The sequence below is a fragment of the Nilaparvata lugens genome, chromosome 1, assembly GCF_014356525.2.
Source record: "Nilaparvata lugens isolate BPH chromosome 1, ASM1435652v1, whole genome shotgun sequence".
NCBI lineage: Eukaryota > Metazoa > Arthropoda > Insecta > Hemiptera > Delphacidae > Nilaparvata > Nilaparvata lugens.
In genome coordinates this window covers 27,986,981-28,002,470 of record NC_052504.1, presented here as the reverse complement: position 1 = coordinate 28,002,470, position 15,490 = coordinate 27,986,981, and the positions used below count along the sequence as shown (strand labels likewise).

General features: G+C 36.7%; 1 protein-coding gene across 1 annotated transcript; it reads right to left on the bottom strand.

The window, feature by feature from the left end:
- Positions 1 to 3,665: 3,665 nt before the first annotated feature.
- LOC120349617 (persulfide dioxygenase ETHE1, mitochondrial) lies at positions 3,666 to 15,300 on the bottom strand. Its single transcript, XM_039420099.1, has 5 exons — positions 15,192 to 15,300; positions 8,071 to 8,215; positions 7,440 to 7,625; positions 4,513 to 4,695; positions 3,666 to 3,868 (listed from the first exon to the last, which is right to left on the bottom strand). Exons 1-5 carry the CDS (start codon positions 15,237 to 15,239, stop codon positions 3,666 to 3,668), a joined length of 765 nt encoding a protein of 254 aa, XP_039276033.1. The 5' UTR covers positions 15,240 to 15,300.
- Between the last annotated feature and the right edge of the window lie 190 nt (positions 15,301 to 15,490).

The following is a 15,490-nucleotide window of genomic DNA, read 5'->3' as shown; positions in this document are numbered from 1 at the left end:
GTAACTCAAACTTTCAAGTTCATCATCTCTACCGTTTGGAATCATTCTAAAAATTCCACAACTTGAAAGTCAGATTATTCATTTGGGATTCTACATGCTCCTGTCTACATTTCCACTGGGGGATTGGCCTGCTGTGGTGGACGCTTCCATTCTTGTCATCGCATGGCCAGATCACGTCGTCACTTGCTGATGTCCTGTTCCTTTGGGTATTGCGGACTCATTGCCTGTCTGCCTGGCTGCATCTCCTCTTCAAAATTTTATTCAGGTTACGTAAATCGTTCTATTCAATTTTCATTTACGTATGTATCATAATTGTTTTATTAATGTCTATGTAATAGAATTGGACTCAACACGAGCTTTATTCGACATTAAATATGTGTCTTAGTAACAGAGATAACAGATTATAATATTACAGCTGTTTTATCATCACAATCTTCCCCCCTTAATATCAATCGGCACTCGTGGGGTATGGGGCGAGCTGGCGAAGTGAGACTGTCGATTCTCTGCCGTCGTTGTGGCGAACAAACGCATATTCAGGGTTACTCTCGATTAATTCAACTTTTTCAACTTGCGATTCTTGTTTTGAGTTTTTTGTCATCTTCTTCAACCATACTGGTCCAGGTGTCAATAGCCAGGTTGGTAATGGTTTTCCATTACTTGAGTTTCTTGCATGTAAAAACATCCGCTCATGTGGTGTGCAGTTGGTGCTTGTGCATAATAGGGAACGAATAGAGTTAAGGGCATCGGGGAGAACTTGTTCCCAGTGACTGTTGTTCAAACCTCTCGATTTTAGGGCTAGCATCACACTTTTCCATATAACTCCATTGTACCGTTCGACTTGCCCATTACCGGCTGGATTATAGGGCGATGTTCTGCTGCTGGCAATTCCTTTTGATAGTAGGAAATTTTTCAAAGCTGATGACATAAACGATGTTCCTCTATCGGAATGTATGTAAGACGGTACACCAAAAAGAGAGAATAGTGATGTAAGTGTTTTATTACTGTATTAGTAGTCATGTCAGGACAGGGGAAGGCAAATGGGAATCTGGAATATTCGTCTATAAGAACTAAAATATACTTGTTCCTTGAACTTGATTGTAGTGGGCCTTTGAAATCCATATTAAGACGTTCAAATGGTCGAGTTGCTTTGATAAGGCGGCCAGTTCCTTTGGCATAGCGTGGTTTCATTTCAGAACATGTAATACATTTGGAACATACTTCTTTTACATCATCTATTGAATATGGTAAGTTCTTTGTTTTGGTCCAATGATGGAGTCGAGTAACTCCTGGATGACACAGGTCCTCATGATTTTTATCAGTTTCTTTATATCTGTATGGCATCCAACAGTGGCACAGACTCTTGATAGTGTATCTGCTGGTATATTCTCTTTTCCAACTCTATAAATTATATTGAACTTATATTCTGACAATTCAAGGCGCCATCGTTGGATTTTGTCATTCTTAATCTTGCTGGTTTGTTTATTACTAAACATGAATGAAACTGATTTCTGGTCTGTGATAAGTGTAAATTCTCGTCCAAGTAAGTAATGTCGCCATTTCCTGATTGATTCCACAATGGCATAAGCTTCTTTTTCCACTGCAGAGTGCCTAGTTTCAGATGTGGAAAGAGTTCTTGAGAAAAACGCCACTGGTCTCTCATTCTGTGTTAATACTGCTCCAATAGCGTAATCTGAGGCATCAGTTTCCAAAGTGAACGGGACTTTTTCATCAATGTGCACTAGAACTGCAGATCCTATTTCTTTCTTTAATGATTCAAATATATTTCTGCATTCTTCATTCAACGGGAAGTGAGTATTATGCACAAGTGGATGGATCTTTTTTGAAAATTCTTTTATCCATTTGGAGTAGTGTGCAAGCATTCCAAGGACACGCTTCAATTCTTTCTGATTTTTTGGAGCTGGTAAGTCAAGGAGTGGTTTCAATCGATCTGGATCGGGCTTAATCATACCCTGACCAATTTCGAATCCCAGAAAGGTTAAATTCTCCATAGATATTTTACACTTTTCTTCATTAATCGTGAGGCCATATTTTTTGTTGCTCTCCAGAAATTTTCTAAATTTTCATCATGTTCTTCTTGGGTCCTTCCGCATACAATAATATCATCTAAATAGGCATAACATGATGTCAATTTTCTTGTTCTATGATTTGATCAATCACTTTCTGGAAAGCAGCTACTCCATTCGTGACTCCGAACGGAATTCTTTTGAATTGATACAGTTTGTGTCCAACTTCAAATGCGGTGAAATGCCTTTCCTCAGGCAAGATTGGTATCTGGTGATAGGCAGATTTCAGGTCATAGATGAGAATATTTTATATTGCGCTACCTTATTGACTAATTCTTCCATTAGTGGTAGTGGATAGGCATCCAAATTCGTGAATTTGTTGATGGTCTGTGAATAGTCAATCACCATACGTTTCTTTTGGTTCTCTCTTGAAGTAACAAATGCTTGAGCTCTCCAAGAAGAATGACTATTTTCTATAATATCAGCATCTTTAAGCCGTTTGACTTCATTCATCATAAACAAGTAATCCTCTTCTGAATGTCGTCTCGATTTAGTTATTATAGGCCGACAGTCCGGTTGAAGATCACGAAACAATGAGACAGGTTCTACTGTAGCTTGGGCTAGAGCACACTTTTTAATTTCATAAGTAGGCCTTCTTGCATCATTGTCTTCATTCAGTTGTAGTGCTGCTTTAGATCCACCGAAATCAAAAGTGATGGATGAAAAGTTCTTTAGAAAATCGTGTCCCAAAATTACACTAGCGCAACATTTGTTCAATACGATCAAAGGAAAATCATTATATTCTTCGTTCTGGAAATATATTTCACTCAAAGCGCACTCAGTTGTTTTAGTGTTGCAGGCACTTGAAGCAAATGTAATCAAATTGGAATATGGCATAGTTTTCATCTTCGATTGTACTACTAGTTTCTTATCTATAAAACTTGCTGTGCTCCCAGTGTCTAATAGTGCCAATGTATCTATTCCATTAACACGTATAGGAACAAGACATTTTGAGAGGTCAGTGCTGGTATTTGCTGCTGAAATTACTGTGGCAGATACCATTTGGTTTTTTTTATCGTTTCGTGCTCTGCATACTTTTGAAAAATGGCCTATTCGATTACAAGTTAGGCATGGTTGTCCTTTTGCTGGGCATTGGCTATTATCAGTATGATTATTATAGCCACAAAATCTGCATTGAATCTTCTTTTGGTAAGAATTACGGACTAAAGTCGTTTTCTCGGTATTTTTATTCTCGTTTGCTAGGACTGTGTTAACATTTCTGAACTGGTTTCGTATTCTTTAGCAATGTTTTCAGCATTCTCTAACATTCGTGCTTGTGAGATAGCGTCTTGCAAAGTTAGCGATTTCATTTCGAAAAGATGTTCTGATTCTCAATGATTCTAATCCGGAGATGAACGCTCTCGGATATATTCACTTTTGTTATCGTCAGCCGTGACTGCTTGAAAGTTACATGGTAAACTTAGCCGTTTTAGTTTATTATAGAATTGATCAATTGATTCTCCATGGGTTTGTTTTGCTTTAGATAAGCAGTAACGTGCATGTACTACATTTTGAGGTTTTATAAAGTTTTCTTCAAGAGTTATGTTATAGCTTCTTCAAGATATACAATTGCAAATACTTTCAAAAATATTCGGTGACACATAATTGATCAAAAAACGTACATTGTAGATTTGAGTTTTCATAAGTTAGTTTAATGAAGGACTTACCAATTTTCTTTGGATAAGGCAAGTTTAGATTGTTCATCAAATCAATGAATTCATTTTTTGACTTCGTCAGTCGTGGATTATATCTCTTCTCTTCCCAAACAGTTGTGCTCATTTGACCTTGACATGAAATAATAAAAATAATTAGAATAAAGACAAAAAAGGTAAACACTGGTAAGAGACTGAGACTTTATATCAAATAGAGAGTGGATGGAAAAAATAAACTATCGTTCTTTAAGTTGATAATATGAAGAGTAGGTATTTAAGATGATCTGTTCATTTCAAAAGATCAACTCATCAAACACCAATTACAGAGAATTAGCCATTTTGCAGATTCATCAACAATATTATATAATTATCACATTGTGGATTATTCATTTATAGTTAGAGTAGATCGATGTAATAAATTTAGAGAACATTTCATGACTTTCGTAGAAAGAAAAAACAATTTATCGATCACAATTGAATAGCCTATTCAAAACTGGTATTTAATAAATTACTTTCAATGATGAGCTTTCTAGATTAATGGATACTATTTAAAATGAAGGTGGATTGATCATATAACGTCTCCCATCACTCACAACCCAAAGTTAAGTCATCATCCTTCACTATTGTGGAAATAGTATCTCCAAAAGATTAATATTTCTCATCGAATATAAAATGCGATTAATTTTTCAAAATGAAAAAATGAACACAGACCCAACTTTTAACAATTTCTTAATATTGACAATGAAACTGATTTTATGTGAAAGATAATACTTTACCTTTATAGTCATGTGCAGGGAAGAGTCGAAAATGTTCGGGAAGCGAGAATATGTGATTGTGTACTGACTCGTAGAGCGTAGCAGCGTCTCCCTCTTGGAAATCGGTTCGACCACAACCTCTGATCAGGAGAGTATCTCCTGTGAATGCGATTCCTTGGTCTTCGGCAACGTATGTCACACAACCTGCAATGGCAATGCCAAAAATACTAATTATTTCTAGAACAGACGATATTGACATTGACATAGAAATTCGTTAATTGACATAAAACATTTCACAATGTACCGGTATGTCAAGGTCAAAAAATCAGAGACTACCTCTGATTTGGATTGACAGTACTCTCACAGTTATGGAGCTGAATGATTCTCCAAGTCTATTTGATTCCGGTAAATATCACATTGCGAAGACTCATCAATTGCTGGTATCACATCAAATATGCTATTTACGGCAGACGTTCACCATTGTTCATAAATGTCCTATTTTCAAAAGCATTGAAATAGAAATAATAATTGGAAAAGCGTATTTTCAAATCTATATATATATATATATATATATATATATATATTATATTGTATATATAATATACAGTATAAAAGCGAAATGGCACTCACTCACTGACTGACTCACTCACTCGCAGAACTAAAAATCTACCGGACCAAAAACGTTCAAATTTGGTAGGTATGTTCAGTTGGCCCTTTAGAGGTGCACTAAGAATACGCCCAAAGTCTGCGTTTTCCAGCGTTTTTTAGTGTTTTCTCAGCTTTATCGAGAACAAATGAACAGAAAATGTTCAAATCTAGTACAGAGCTCAGCTAGGGTGTAATAATGTTGTAATGTTAAGCGTATGAGTTATAACAATTTTTCCATCTTATTCAGGCTTGCTGTGGAGGTGAGGAAAAATAGATTGATCCTATTATATTAAGCGAGCAATTTATGTATATCTGTTCATATTTTTATAGCTGGTTATTTTTATATTTGGTTATTTATGTTCAACGGATCTCGAAAACGGCTCTAACGATTTTCACGAAATTTGGAGCATAGTAGGTTTATGATATAAAAATTCGATTAGACTAGGTCTCATCCTTGGGAAAACTCGCTGAACGATTTTCTGTGGAAAATCAATATATCGCATCCCCGAAATTCATAAGCTGACGTATAGCCAACTGTAAAATATAAACACGATCATTTTAGAGAATAATTGTGTTCTGTTTATCAATAAATAAAAATCTGGTGTGGTAGACTCACACAACTTTCCTTGCTCATTGAACTGTAAGCCTCATTCTCAAACGAGAATAATTTAGGGGAATAACATAATGACGATTGGCGGCAATATATTTGCAACTACGATCAGACTACTGTATATGTATATATAATTGTTTTCAGAGTACTTTTTCCTTTGTGTAAATTGTGAAATTCCATGATTTTTTTAAAAGTCGACAAAACAGCTGTTCTACAGATGAAATATCTTGACTATGATTGTGTTCTTTTTATAAACTGCTCTACCTACCTACCTCATGCAAAGGTTACAAAGTCCATTTCTCAAGGATGAGGTGGACCCCCCATTCGTTTCCCAGGAAAAAGACTCATGCCAGTTGATAGAGCTGATAAATAACTATACAGGGTATGAATTTGAAAAAAATCGTTAGAGCCGTTTTCGAGAGAACCGTGAAAAACATGGTTTTTTGTCATTATCCGCCATTTTTCTCTAGAATATTACGGAGCTCCTGAAATTTTCCCAGAAATGAGACTCATGCCAGTTGATAGGGCTTATAAATAGCTATCCATGGTATAAATTTGAAGAAAATCGTTGGAGCCGTTTTCGAGAAAAACATGGTTTTTCCGCCAAATTATCCGCCATTTTTTCCGCCATCTTGAATTGAATTTTATTGAATTTCTTATTGTCGGATCCTCATGGTATAAGGACCTTAAGTTTAAAATTTCAAGTCAATCGGTTAATTAGAAATGGAATTATCGTGTTCACAGACACACACACACACACACACACACACACACACACACACCACACACACACACACAGACCAACACTCATGAGCCCAAAAATCATGTTTTTGGACTCAGGGGACCTTGAAACGTATAGAAAACTTGAAATTAGGGTACCTTAATTTTTTTGGAAAGCAATACTTTCCTTACCTATGGTAATAGGGCAAGGAAAGTAAAAATAACGAGCGAAGCTCGGTGCCCCGATATTATTAATTGAAAAGAGGGAGAATTCTTTAAAATGATGGTGTTTTTGAATGGGCTTCAAAAATAAAATAAAAGAAAAATACTATTTTGAGTAGAAATTAATCATTGAAGAAATCAATCATCTTAATAAGTGATTAAGTGACTACAAAGTTTTTCAATTTGTTCAAATGTGGCTAAAAATAATCAAGCAAAGATTATTTTTAAATGTGAGGCCTACTTGGTTTCAGGGAGCATCCCTGAATTGCATAAAGTTCAAGGAGGGGGAGTTGCAATATTATGGCTATAGCTGTAATTTTTTTTAGATGAGGAGGGAATGACTAGGAGGAATTCAGATGGGATTTTAGATTTTTGCGTTGAATAGTTCAAGGATACTTCATTGATGAATATATAGGATTCAATGATGCAGATTTGTGCTATCCACGTACTATACTGATAAAAACTTTCTAACAATATGAATAACTGATGCACTTTTTAAAAATATGAAACTCAAACTGAATGAGTATGTGCGAGTAGAAAGTTCATAGACATGTTCAGAAATTAAGACAGTATTTTGAATTGTTGGTAGGGTATTACTACATGGTAGTCCTACATGTTAGGACTCTGTGAAACGGTGAGATCCAAGCTTGGTGATACATAACTACGTGGACTACCAGATTGAACATCCTAGTATCGGATTTCCTATCCGATGACAAATATGCTTTATCTATGGTTGAATGGAACTTGCCATTTGTGTGGCCTGGAGTGGGCCGAACATCGAGTTTGAAAGATCCGAACTCTATGACGTCATGAGGCTCGAGTTTGATGTCAGCATTGGCGCCGCTCGATTTCGATATAATGCTCTTGCATCCAGGGATCATCTTCTTGAGTGCACCAGAGCCTGTTATGTGGTCAGCGTGCATGTGCGTATTCACTGAAAGCACAATATTGTGTTTTGAAAGAGTATTTATACTATATAATATGAGGTACAATATTTTATAAATCTTATAAGATCAGAAAATCATTCACTCACCATGAATTTGTTATTAAGTTATGATCTAAACGTTAAATTTCAACAAATTCATCCAATCGGCTTAGCCTAGTGGTCTGAAGCGTTGTATCTATATGTATTGATTGAAAGTTTGATTGTATGATTGAAAGTTAGAATCCTGCCATGGGTATGTTTGTTCATCGAATTACCTACGCAAATAATCAGAACACTCCCCTACACACAGATCAGTCTTGTAGGGAGATTCCGACAATTTTGTCTTGTAAACATGTTATAGGCTATTGTAACTGTTTTTTTGAAAAATATAAATTGATTTGACACTGATCATTAGGTAAATAATACAAATTATTCGTACAATCGATTTTCATACTTGCATATTTCAAAGAAAATCCCAATTCCTTGATAAGATTTGAGTCTCTGATAGCTTGCTCTAGTACTGGATCAATTAGAACTGCCTCCTTGGAGTTGATGTCTGCTAACAGGTATGTGTACGTACTACTTTCCTGATCAAATAGCTGAAAATTATTAAGGAAGCCCAATCAGGAAATAAGTTGAATTAATTTGCACAAATAACAATGCAATAAGTTATGAATACAATAGAATTAAACTTAATGAAAAACAACAATAAACAGTTTTTAGTGCACCTTTAACTGTATCCTACGGTACTGATCACACGGAGGTACGCTGATCTTCTGTGCTGATCACATAGCTTGTCAGCAAATAGAGGTGTATCAATTCTGTGTTGAAAGGCACAAAGAGGCATGTGCAGTGCGTGTTCATTCACATAAGTTGATAGGGGTCTCTTTGTACCGCACTCCTGACAGTGATCCAGGCCTGTTTTTGGAAAAGCTGGAAGAGATACTACGATTTTTTCTCTCTGGGTGGTGTAAGTACAGGATTGTTCTTGGAGGTGACTTGAATGCTCATTTTGACATTTTGAGAAATCAAAAGACTTCTAGGGATTTCGTCAATTTGCTTCGTCAGTTTGATTTCTATTGTTGTAATTCAAAACCCACTCGTAACCTGGCATGCCTGGACAATGTTTTCTCCAACGCTTGTTTGGGTGATGTTAGATCTGACATACTCCTTTTCCTCTACTCAGATCATGATGCTGTCAAATTTGAACTGCGTGACATGGTGGAGACATCGGGACCAGGTGCAAAGGTGGATGCCTCAGTCAAAACTTTCAGGTGTATTTCGGCTGGTAATGTTGAACATTTCAAGTACTGCATATCCAGGATTGATTGGAATTTGGAATTGGGTCTGGATGAGGATTATATGAGCTCCAGTCATAGTTTACCATCTTCTGCGGTTATTTATAAGTTTTTCAGTACTTTGATGTATCATTTTGACGTTGCATGTCCTAAAAGGCATACAAGTACAAGACGAATTTCCAACACTCTAAGATCACAGAAAAGTAAGAACTCATGCAATGTGGAGCTTGCGTCAATGCGTCTTAATTTAATGTCAGCCTATGATTCTTTCAGGGTCTTGGGTACGCTTCAGGCTGGTTGCGATTATAGGGTCATGAGGGGGAGGTACAGAGAGGCAATTAGAGTGGCAAAGCTGAATTATAACTGCAGAGTGATAGACAAATCATCTAATAAATTGCAGAGCAGCCTGGTCAATCATAAACAAACTGAGGCCTGGAAAAAGTAGGAGGAACATAGCTCCAATCCATCCAGATACCTTTGCACAGTTTTTCGCACATTGTGTGTGAGAAATAAGAAGAGGGATTAGGCAGACTGATGTCTCTTTTGGAGAGCTTTTAAGTAGTTGCCCTGTCTCCACTGCTAGCTTCAATTGGAAGCTCATCACTCCTGAGGATGTAAGTAGAGTAATAAGGAATCTGAAATCATCAAGATCTAGGGACTTTTATGATTTCTCCAACTCTCTTATGAAGGAAATTGGTGAGTGGGTTGCTAAGCCGTTGTCAGTGTGCATTAATGCTTGCCTCAGAGAAGGAGTGTTTCCGGATTTCCTCAAGATTGCCCGAGTGTGTCCAATTTTTAAGAAGGGTAACAGAAAGGATCCAGCAGACTACCGGCCAATATCGCTCATCCCTGTCTTGGCTAAGGTTTTTGAGTGTATTGTTTCGGAGCAGCTGAGTTTTTTTCTTGAGAACAAGGGCATCTTCACGGGCTCCCAATATGGTTTTCGTAGGGGTAGATCAACAACCAATGCCATTGATGCTCTTGTCACGGACATACTCCATGAATTTGAGAAGAGTGGTTTTGCCCAGGGTACCTTTTGTGACTTGAGTCGGGCATTTGATTGTGTCAGTCGCAAGATTCTGATTAAGAAACTGAATTTCTTTGGCATCCGGGGTACAGCTCTAAATTTGATTTGCTCCTACCTTTGTAACAGGAAGCAGACGGTTGAGGTTCATGGTAAATGGTCACCTACAGTGAGTATTGAATGTGGAGTTCCTCAGGGCTCCATTCTTGGGCCTCTGCTTTTTTTGATAGCTGTAAATGACTTACCTTATAATGTGGATGCCAATGCATATATTTATGCAGACGACACTACTCTGATAAATACTGGTCGTGATATTCTGACAGTTGGTGAAGGGGCCATTAATGCAATGACACAGGTTTCTGATTGGTTTGCAGCTAATGGTTTTCTATTGAACCAAGCCAAGACACAGACAGTAGTCTTCAGTTTAAGACCATATGTGAGCGACACCTCGATTTCTAATAAGGCCAGATTTCTTGAACTGACGGTGGATAGCGATCTTTCTTGGGCTCCTCATATTGATACGGTTTTAGATAGGTTGTCTCGAGTGAACTTCCTCTTACTGCGTTTGATGTCATGTGTGCCTTTTGAATATGTAAAATCTTCATATTTTGCTCTGTTCCAGTCGGTTCTGTGGTATGGTCTGGTGTTCTGGGGTAATGCTACCAGGATTGGAGAGGTATTAATAATGCAGAAGAGAGCTATCAGAATAACGAGTAGAGCTGATAGAATAGCCCACTGTAAGCCACTTTTTGTTGAGCTTGGCATTCTTACGGTAGTGAATCTGTATATATTCAGTAGCCTTGTTCACACTCATAAGTGTAGAGAAACGCTCCAATGAAGATCGAACGTTCATGGGATTAATACTCGACATAGTCATGACATCAACATTTCTTTTGTCCGTCTGGAAAGGCTAAGGTCCAGCCATCTGATAATGGGTAGACGTTTATTTAATAAATTGCCCCTCAAGTTTAGAGACATGAGAACCATAGAGTTCAAAAAAACTCTACAAACGTGGCTCTGCGCTAACCCCTTCTATCATGTTGACGAGTTTTTTCAGCTGCCTGAATCCAGCATAGACCTGTAATGCTATAAAAACCATTGAAACCATAAAGGCATAATAATTTGACTAGTACTCTATTATGTATGTGTTCTAATATTTTGACGTGATCTTATGCATCTATAAATGTTTCATGGATCGAGAAATAAGGCTATCTATCTATCTATCTATCTATCTACAACCTAAACAAAATAACTTATTTTTCTCATATTTTCCGTACCTTTAAAAATATGTTTTTTAAAAACTACTTTATAATTCATTTTATACGGATCTATTCAAATTAATGCTGTCTGTAATAGTGAATGTAGTTTACAAATGATACAGCAACAAGTTTCCAGGTTAAGACAACATGAGGCTACTATAATTATATTGATGTTAAGGTTGTAAAACACGTCAATCCAACAAGCTACATTTCCACAAAGCGTGAAAAAAGCCAAAATATACCCCAAGTACAAAGGAGGTGACAAAGAGGATCCAAAGAACTACCGACCAATAGCTAACTTACCTACACCATCTAAAATAATAGAAAGAGCTATCTATGATCAACTTATGTCACACCTGGAAGGCAACAACTTACTGACAGGGTGATAGCATGGATTCAGGATATATTTTAGCACATCAACAGCGATTTCAGAGCTCTGTAACGATATCAACAAAATCTGGAAGGAAAAGAAAGCAGCAGGACTGTTTATAGATCTGCAAAAGGCGTTTGATAACATTGAATGGAAACCCCTGAAAATCGAATTGAAGAAACTTAAGATAGAGGGGAAGGCTCTCCAATGGATAGACAACTACTTATCAAACAGAAAACAGTATGTGGAAATTGATCACTTTGTAAAAAAACAAAATTATTACATATAAATCATCACTAAGGACAGTATCAAAGGGTGTACCACAAGGATCAATCCTGGGGCTGCTGCTTTTCTTAGCATATATAAATGATCTTCCAGAAGAACTTGAAATAAAAAAGTTGCATTCTATTTGCTGACGACACAACGGTACTAGTACCAACTGAGGGAGGCACCACAACTGATACCACAATAGGCACCACATTGGAAGAAGTCACCAACATCTGAAATAGATTGAAACTGACAATTAACATAACAAACCAGTTCATATAAATTTCACCCCATCAAATAATCTGAACAAGCAGATAAATAATAGTATTGATTCATTGAACCACACAAAATTCCTAGGCACATTAATAGACAAGAATCTGAACTGGCATGCTCACACAGATGCCCTATGAAAAAAACTGTCGTCAGCAGTCTATGTAATCAGACGAATACGTAATATATCCGACGAAGGCATATCATGTGGCCTATCACTCACTCTTTGCCTCACAGTTAAGATATGGTATAACTTCCTGGGGATCCTCAGCTCAAGCAAACCTAGTGAGGATATTCCAGGTACAAAAGAGGGCTATAAGAACCATACTGAGAGTTGTCAGAATTAAGCACTGCAGAACCTTTTTCGTAAAATACAAAATCCTCACAGTTATATCATTGTTCATCCTGGAATCTATCATCCAAATGAAGAAATCAACTCATGTGTTCAGACAGAAAATAGACCTCCCACAGCACAGACGGTCTCACCGTGGGATAGAGTACTCTACCACTTGCCTACCCCACCACCGCTTCTTACTCTACTCTACCACTATTATGCTAATGAAAACAGTCACAAGCTAGTAGAGTCGTGCCGTAGGCTATCAAGTTTAAGATGTATTGTTATTTATTGAAAAGTTTTAATAAATGTTTGAGTGTTAATTTATTAAAAAGTATTGACATTAAGTAGAGTAGAGTTAGCTCGGTAGAGTTAGTATGCCAGTTACTCGACCACTAACTCTACTAGTGAAAGCCAGGCTTAAGGGATAACCGATAAACGACGACACTACAAAAAGGAAGATGAAAAGACGATTCCCGCAGCCCTGGCTGCTGGTGAAGACTACAGAAGTATCAAGTCAGTAAGTAAGTTATATTATTTCGAATACGGTACAATTGTGGATCCTGGACAGTGCAGAAAACATTTTGGGTTTTTATACTATAGCTAACAACTTTTTAGAATAATAAGTTCTCCTTTTTAGAGATTCATATAAAAAAATAAACTATGACTTCTCAAAACAACAGTTTTAAGCTAAACAATTTGATTTGAGTATGATTTTCTACTGATAACCAACAGTGTAGATGTTTTCACATAATTTATGTTAATTTTAAGAGTACTACGTAGTAAAAATCGGCTAAAAATTAGTCGGGCACCAATTCAGACCCTTAAGATCAATGTAAACAGTCAAACAATGTAAACCTGGCATGGCAGCACCATATAGACAACCTTAGCAAGAAATTGTCCTCAGCAGCCTATGTGATCCGAAGAATACGACACATTTCAGATGAAGGCACTGCCCTTATTGCCTATCACTCAATATTCGCATCGCACCTTCGTTATGGCATTGCGGCTTTGGGTTCAACAGCATAAACTAACCTTGAAAGAATACTGAGAATCCAAAAAAGAGCAATAAGAACGGTATAAGGAGTGGATAGGATTGAGCACTGCAGAGACCTATTCAAGAGTAGAAGAATCCTGACAGTCATATCGCTCTACATATTGCAATCAAAAGTGCAAGCAAAGGAGGCAAATCCCACACTGAGATCGGATCTTCACAACTACAACCTGAATCCAACTTAACACAGGCTAAGAAAATATAGCAGATCCCCAACATATAGTCCAGTCAACGAAAGGTTATAGAGGGAAATGTTTAGAAGACAATTTTTGACCCCACAGTTCTGTTTAGGGTAGTAAGGAGGTAAACATATCAAAAGTCCCCACCCCTACCCCATGTGCTAAGGGGGTAGGGGTGGTTCAAAGGTACCATTTTTTGGTTTCTCGCATATAACACGAAAACTACGTATCTTACTGACATAATTTATTGTTATATACAAAATTGAAGATTACATAATTTCCTACAATATTTATCCCACAACTTTTTCTATATCTTCCCTAGTTTTCGACTATGGTTGAAAACCCTAGGTAACAATTGATTGTCTGACAATGACATTTGAAGGGGGTATCTGTGAAACAATTTTTGACTTTGCAGCTTAATTTGGACTAGTTAGTAGGTGACCATAACAAAAGAGCACATCTTTATCCCCTCTGTAGAAGGTGTGGAACCGCCGAGTTGACACTTGTTGCAGCAATGAAACTTTCACCCCCTACATTGAAGCTGCTATAACAATGAAAGGAAAACTCGGAATAGTGAAATAATACATTATTTTAATGAGAATTCAATGCTCTACAAACCTACAATGAGCGTCAATTTTTACGATGCAATTTTGGAGAGGTTTAAGCCCTGAAAGAGCAAAAGATTGGATAAAAACCTGTTATTTCAACAATACTACACACCTTAAAGAGCAAGTATCTCGGGAACTGTTGAGAATATCACAAAACTCAACTGAACAAAAAGTGTAGAGAATTTATCAAGCTTCATTTTGGAATAGTTGGTTATTTCGGTTGAACGTATTGTTCTCAAGATATGAGCGTGGGAGCAAAACACTGAAAAATGCAACTTTTAAACCACCCTCATCCCCTTGCTTAGCACATGAGTTAGGAATGGGGACTTTTGATATATTCTTCTCCTAACTAGTCTTAACAAAGCTGCGAAGTCAAAAATTGTGTTTAATATTGTATTGTTGCAAAAATGGAGATTTCACAATCAACACTAAAGCTGCTGCAAAAGGTGTGGGGAAATTCGTAAAAGTATGAAATTATACATCAAATTGAAGAGAATTCAATGCTCTATAAGATCATAATCAGCATGAATTTTTCCCATTGATTTTTAAAAAGTTATAACAGCAAAAATTAAAAAAAAAAATGAAGGCAAACGTGTTTTTTTTCAAAAAATTCACATCTTCGACTTTGTTCAACCTACTTGTTGAATGAGGTTTTTCGTAGAAAAGATTTAGTCTTTTCTTTAGGAAAGTTAGGCTATTGATAAATTATAAATTTTATATATCATGCTTTAACGTTAGGTCTATTTAAAAATTTTATCAATTTACATGGTCTTTTAATTTAGCCTAGGTACTTGTTGAATCAGGTTTTTCAAAATTCCAGTGTCTTGACAATCAATTAAAAAATAACTTTGCTTTACTATTTACTATGCTTTTGATTTTGGTCAAATTAAAAACGTTTAAAAGTTAGCTTACCTGACGAAAAAAGAAGGTTTTAGAGAATGATATCTGAGGACCCAGCATTATGTGACGCCTGTTATTTGATTTGAATGGCTCAAAACACTTCAAACAACTAGAAGCACTTCTCCACGTGAACTCAGTGCTGTCAAGGAGTTCGTAATTGTAAAGATTCCCATAAAAATAGCTTTAATTCGAAAGAAACTTATAAAAATCTGGACCACACGTTAGCCCAGCAGTGACGAAAAGGAGCCTACCTAATTAATTATTGGAAATAATTAATTCAATCCACGAGAACATCCAGAACTTCAGTCAGT